Source organism: Sinohyriopsis cumingii, chromosome 13 (genome assembly GCF_028554795.1).
Source record: "Sinohyriopsis cumingii isolate HCF-2022 chromosome 13, ASM2855479v2, whole genome shotgun sequence".
Lineage (NCBI taxonomy): Eukaryota > Metazoa > Mollusca > Bivalvia > Unionida > Unionidae > Sinohyriopsis > Sinohyriopsis cumingii.
The window spans coordinates 54813520-54820903 of NC_142973.1; the positions used below are offsets into that span (position 1 = coordinate 54813520).

A 7384-nucleotide genomic window follows, 5' to 3' on the forward strand; every position below is an offset into this window, starting at 1 on the left:
TTGTTTGTGACGCTACAAGCACACATTTAATCTGACAATATAATTCCCACAGTAGCTAGTGACGTGAATTCTTTCGTAACACAATATGTATCAAACCGTGTGTTTTCTAATGGCATTATATAATAAAAAGATACAGTCCTCTAATAATGAAATTCCTTGTGTATATAGATTTGACTGCATGCTCACAGCACTGCTGCTCCCAACCCATGACAAGCAAAGCTTCCATGTGGCCACACGTGGGCTTCAAACAAAAATGCACACGTGTAAAAAATTCTGCTATCTTCTGCCATTTCGATTAAATATGCTCCTTACGCGGTTGGCATAACACGGCCGGAGAAAGGCTCCTGGATGTCCTGAAGATGTTAATTAAAAGCAAATAAATCTGACCCGCAGGACTTTGAGGGTACATATAAGATATTGCGCCAGATATTAACAGGATCGCTTCGACGCTTCAGATTAATATTACTTCTTATGCCATCAGTGATAGTTACAGAGAAAACCTTTACGTTTCATCAAGTATCGCGTCGAAGAGTTCCATAGTGTTCTGATTATCCCCGAATGCTCCCCCGGATTATCTGCTGTCGTATACTCCCACGCTCGTGTATCTTACATGCAGCAAACCCCGGTTGACATACCTTTATTTTACTCTTGTAGACCTCTGCCAATATAAGTGTACGTTAGAGATCGACATGACATTTAATACAATGACGATCATACGCAGACGCGTGAAAACTCGTGCGTGTTGTCAACGCAAAAACAAAAATGCCTACGTGACATATTTTGGACATTGTTTAGTTGATGTTGTCCGGGGATTGTTCACATGCTCATATGAAGCTCTGGAATTGAGCGCTGCACCGATCTCGAAACAAGTTTATATGCGAGTCATTGAAAGCATAAGGGTGCCACTGTGGTTCTTTTTAAATGAAAACTCAGGGATTGCAAGCTGTTTAATAGATTCGAGATCGACTACACCGATTAGGGTCTCGGCAACCAAAGGCTGAATCAAAGACACTTATTCTATGATTGCAGATGCAGCAATGGTCAGCTCATTACATTTGTTGATGTGGCCGGGATGCGTGAAGTGAATCGACCAAAGCCGTCTCATGAAAAGGCATTAGGTGTAACAACTATTTATTAAAAATTAATAAAATTTAATGATGTACAAATACTACGTTTGACATCGACGCGCCTGTGTTCGTAAATCGAAATAACCCGGCTACGTACCATAATGAAGAGGAAAATAAATTAACTCGTCTGCGTATTTTCTCTCTTATGTTTTTGTTTTACAAATCATTGGGACGGTGCCAGAGCCAATACAAATTACTGCAGCGTTACCAAGATTGAAAATTCCTTTAGCTCCATCATGGCGATGTACAGCAACATACAATAGTCTCATTTATGCAAAGGAAATTTTCGTTCTTTCTTTTTCGGAATGGAACCTATGAGAAACAAATAAAACTTTAGAGAACGTTCACCATAATATGGAATATTAAATCCTAGTGAAAGGATATTGGAAATAGACTTACCATCTTGCTCATTGTAACACTTTAATAGCTAGTGAATGTTTCCGCGATTATTTGAGTTTGTAAACAACTTTAGAGAGGTATTGGCTTAAAGAAAGTTCAGTTATGCACTTGCCTTGAGGATGTCAACCGCCAAATAGGAGCAAAACAGCAATAGGCCGTTGAACAATACAAACGGCCTTCAGTGACTTCGTTTCTTTTGGATTATGACGCAGGAATTGTATTGCCAAAAGGTAGCGCGCGCAAAGAGCTCCTGGAGCAATACACGTATGGTGTAGACTAGAAGTGGTCTTCTAATGTTGTTTTGGAAGTGTCGATGGGTCACAGAAGGAGTGACAAGGCATTAGCAACAAAGGTTCACCGCAGATCTCGATCTAACTGGCCCATTTGCGACTAGACACCGACGATGTTGCTTTCAGTATATATAAGTAAATGTATTTGTATCGACTATCTAAAAGCTATTTTATTCAGTCCGTCGTAGCCTTTTTCCATTTTTATGATGTGTAAAAAGTTTCCAATTATGATATTTTTTGCGCTCTTATATAGTCTTTTTTGTCCGATTGGCGTAAAAGTTTAATTGGTGAAACAGTTTTTCAAAATATAACTGGTCTAGTAATTTTAGAGTGTTGGATATCATGACTGATATGGAATCCGAATCTCTCGAAAATTCTCTATGTAATGATTTATGTATGTATAATCATTGATAAAACTATTTTAAATGTGTGTGTGTGATCCGTTATTCTCATTCCATGCACACAGGAGGTGTATTTGTATTAGTCCTAATAACCCATGGTTTTGACAGAACCTTCTTGAGAAACTTAATTGAATTTTATAAAATAGGAGAGCACGAAGTCCTTAAAGATCATGTTACCAATCGAATTAATTTTTATTCAAATACCGATCTCTGGGAAATATTTAATAACTTTAGTTTAATTATGTGTTAAAATAAACGTGCATTGATGGTTCAGACTAATTAATTAATAATTACTGAGCACAAGCTCGCTTTGCTTGAACAAAGATCAAAGTACCTTCAAAATCACGTTTGATATTTTCTTGCATATTACAGCGAAGTACAGTCTAGATGTGTTAATCAATTGTTACCTAGGTTCAACATGATTCAAGATAGATGATATTTCTATCTATCTATCGACCTACCCACATGCACACATGCCCACAAACACACACACACACACACACACACACACACACACATATATATATATATATATATATATATATATATATATATATATATATATATATATATATATATATATATGGGCTGATAAACGGGGAAAGCTGAAAGATTGTCACATATAGAGATTTAGTTAGCGAAACTGTTACAGTTTTACGAGCTAAGTGTCATGTGTTATTTTTTTATTTCTTGTTTAACTGCTGGCTATTTTAAGGGTTTACAATTCACGATCTCCTAATTCCAGCTTCCAATATCCATTTGCACAATCTATGAACTATTTCGGAATCTATTTCAAAATTTAGCATTAATCTATACAATTAATTATTTAACATGCTCATCAGAAATGTCACATAATAACACAAACATCAACACTCTCTTTCTTAAGAAAGATCATTAAAATTTTCCTTTGTACATTTTGCCATAGCTCCAAGAAATGTCGATACCTAATTTGGATACCTTAAATATTTCATCATTTCCCAAAAGGCATGCATATAGTGTGTGTGTGTGTATGTGTGTGTGTGTGTGTGTGTGTGTGTGTGTCCTTTTGACAGCTCTATTGTTCCATATTGTTCTACCTCTCTTGGTACCTCCCATTATGTCTCCTTTTTGATCGGCGTATGTGTTTAGTCGCTAAGAAAATTCATAAGTGTATGTATGTTGATATATGTTACATATAAGTGTTTATACCAAATGAGACCACTCTAAATGTGGGTTTCTTTCTCTATTTATATATTTAAATGGGTATTATGAATATATATGTATAGTTTATCCTGACATGTGAGAGTGTCAGAAACTGTAGTAGATACGAGTTTTGTTTGTATATACACGCTTGTAGTTTCAGTATTCTACTAATGTAAGATTCTTCGATTCTGAACCAAATGAAGTATCCTCAGAAAATAAAAGTCATTATTATTATTATCATTATTATTATTATTTATATTGCTATATATAAGGATATATGGGGTCATACATGGACATGTATTAGAATGTGGAGACAACCAAGTTGAAAGAGATGTTTTCTAACATTATAAATTTTCCAGAGACAAGTTACATAGGTAGGTCACTTCTTCATGTCAAATATGTTGTCTCTTTTCAACTATAATATACCACGTGGTTAACGTGTTGAATGGCATGGGATCTGTAGGTCCCTTGTAACGCCTAGTCCAATTGTTTGGCTTTAACTGAAACCATAGAAAACACTGTCAATGTGCGTTTGGTTAAATACGACAACATTGACTTAATCGATTCAATATATGGCATTGCTTTATTTGTCACAAATGATCTCTTCAAAACTCATCCCACAAATCGGCAGCAGCGGTGAACATGCTAGATTATCCACGCAGTCTTGTATCACAATGTACGACACCAAATTGTGCATGAAACTAAACACCGACAGCTATCAGCTTTGTTTGTAACCTCATTCAAATTGATGACGATATCTTCTACGTGCAGGGGTTAGAGTATTGTGTGCACGTTTGTAACACGGATTCGTGAAGACGAGTAAACACTGCTCTGACCATCCCATAAATATTAACATTATTTACTGCTCTACAACGTTTGTGGAAGTTATATGAATTGCTAAGACACTGGGATTTTGAGTAGACTTTGACATCGATTATGCTTTACATTTTATCGACACAAAATTATATATCTGTCGAGCATTGTAATCATGCGCTAGTTTCTCTTTTGAGAATTAATATGCCAAAGATTGTGAATTGAACTGAATCTTCCTTCTTTTGCTTTATGTTTTAAGTGTGACAAATATATAAACTCTAATTTATTAGAGGAAAAGTAACTCCAAGTGGAAAGTCAGTAACTTCTAGACGATATTGTTGCACATATAATTATTTGCAAAATGTTGCAATAAATGTATTCAATGACATTTGTTCTCTCATTACGCATTAAAGAAAATTGCATATACCGTTTGAGTTGAAACTAAGATGTGGACCAGAGTTCTAGTGCCTTTCTGTATTACTTTGGCAGTGTACGGCCAGAGGATGAACGATTCAACGAAACTGATAGAAGACCTTTTGAATGGATACGACAAGCTGGTTCGGCCAGTCATTTATCAATCACAGCCAGTCAGTCTGAATATTTCAATGGATCTAGTGGCCATACAGGAATTCGATGAAGTGCTTGAAAAGTTCTCTGTCGTTGCTATAATCTATATCACATGGGTGGACCCACGCATGATGTGGAATCCAATACTCTACAATGGCTTGTACACTACAACAATTCCGGTGTCAAATATATGGGTGCCTATGTTGATAGTCGGTAACTCCTTTGACAAAATTGATCCTATTGGCGGAGACTGGTTGACAGTAAGATATTACGCTAATGGTTTTTCTTCTTACAGTCCAGGCGATGTCTTTAAGACAACATGCAGTGTTGATGTAACATTTTATCCGTTCGATACCCAGTCTTGCAAAGTCGTTCTGATTCCCTGGGGTTCGCTACCGAATGAAATAACACTAATTTCAAACAGCGATGTTGTTTTGAAGTCATTTTTCTCTGAAAACGGTGAGTGGGAAGTTCTATCAACGTCTGTTGCTACTGCTGAAACTGACATTTTATCATTAATTGAGTTCAATATCAAAATGAAAAGGAGACCCACATTCTTTCTCGTAAATGTTATTCTTCCAATTATTTTCATGGGTTTTCTGAACACTCTGGTCTTCATTCTGCCTGCTGAATCTGGAGAGAGGATTTCATTCTCCATAACAGTTTTGCTGGCCATTGCCGTTTTTCTAACACTTGTTGGAGACAATTTACCAAAGAAATCACAACCCATGTCCATGATTTGCTACTTTCTGCTGGTGAATCTATCCCTCAGTACATTTATTTGCATCGTGACGATGCTCAACCTTCGTTTGTACCACAAACCGGAATCCAAGCCTGTCCCTCGACTGTTGGTCGCTATCACCCGGAAGTTAAACTGCATGAGGGCGCCGGCTCATGATGCTATTCAACCATATATTCCAGCTGCTATAAATGACGTTTCTTGCATTGAGAAGGAGAAAATGACCTGCAAAATGGAGAAAGCATCCAACCCGCTGTTGGCTTCAAATGAGGAGCTTGTAAATTGGAAGGAAATCAGTATAATGGTGGACAAAGTGATGTGTATTTTATCTTTCCTATGGTTATTTATATCCTCTACAACGTTTATTGTGATGATATCAAACAACTAGGAAATAAAGTAATCAAACGGCTAAAGGTACCTTTTGTGATTGTATAAGCAAGCCAGAAATTTACGTAACAGAAAATGATGAAAATGCATTTTCTCTCTTTGTGAATACCCTGGTTAAAACCTAAGATTCGTATGATTACATCAGATGACATGAAATAAATGTCGATGATTACAATCAGCAAGATAAATCCAAAACTTACTTTTCTAATGTCCTGTTTATGGACCTTTGTGATGTATAGATACATTTACCATTTTGACGATTCTTTTTTTTTTGTAGATGTCAAATATGTCCTCATTTGAGAGAAAACAAACAATTGCAGTATTCATATATTTTCATTCCAACTGCATATACTGATAATATGTTAATCCGTCTTCAATTGTTTCAGTAGTTGCGGCTTCTATTTCCATCCGTCTAATTCAATTTTCTATCGAAATATAGCTAACATTATAACTGCCATTTTACTTTGTTGGCACAGATGATAAATTCCTTTTGACTGATTACCTTGATTCTCTCTCTCTCTCTCTCTCTCTCTCTCTCTCTCTCTCTCACACACACACACACACACACACACACACACACACACACACACACACACACACACACACAGAGGCTATAAAGCCCACACAAGACCATGCATCTTCAAGAGGATACAACATATCGACATTATTTACACTTAAACTGTCACTGTAGCGAGGAGACATTCTATTACTGGCTGATACATGTATGTGGTGTATAGTGGAATTATTTTACGTGTTCTTGATACTCATAGCTATGAAAAAGAAATATTCATAAAATATTGTAGCTTGCTTGTTAATCATGATCTTTATGATAAATTCATTTGGAAATAAAGTTACTGAACCAGCTCAGGGCTTTGTAGTTCTTCTGATCGTGTCTTTTGTAAGCTATCGAATACAATTGTTGTTGCATTTGGGCAAAATAGATACGCTTCTGTTATCTCTAATAATCTGAAAGTATCTATTATTTTTGTTTACAAAATTTGCTTTTTCGCTGTTAAATACGGCGACCATTACTGCAAAAAGATAAACCTTTCAAGTCATTGCTACTGAACAACATTAGTCCGTATATGAGAGCACAGACCACCCTTGAATTATTTTCTCATTTTTATTATTACTGCCTCGAGTAGGTTTACAAAGAGATTCCAAACAAACTGATCATGATCCCTAAAAACCCCAGCAAGAACACAAAGGAGCTAACCTGGTCCTATTTTCTACAATGCATAATGCCGTCTCAGGGGTACGAGGAAGTTTCAAAAAAAGAAACTATTCTGTTTCAAAGAAGCATTGCTAATACCCAAGTACGCCTTTTAACTACTTTCCGAACTTGTTATTACTGTTTTGAGGGGTATAACAACACCGTAACACATCTTGTAATACATTCCAAAATTAGTATTACAACCAAAGGGACCGCTAGTGGTTAGATTGTCCGCCTCGGATATGGAAGGTCGCGGGTTCGAATCC

At 36.4% G+C, this 7384-nt stretch overlaps 1 protein-coding gene across 1 annotated transcript; it reads left to right on the plus strand.

Annotated features, from left to right (window-relative positions):
• The first annotated feature begins 3966 nt into the window (after nt 1–3966).
• Nucleotides 3967–6759, plus strand: LOC149785593 (neuronal acetylcholine receptor subunit alpha-6-like). Its single transcript, XM_089931211.1, has one exon. The coding sequence runs from the start codon at nt 4659–4661 to the stop codon at nt 5904–5906; it is 1248 nt and encodes a 415-aa protein (XP_089787337.1). The 5' UTR covers nt 3967–4658; the 3' UTR covers nt 5907–6759.
• Nucleotides 6760–7384: the final 625 nt, after the last annotated feature.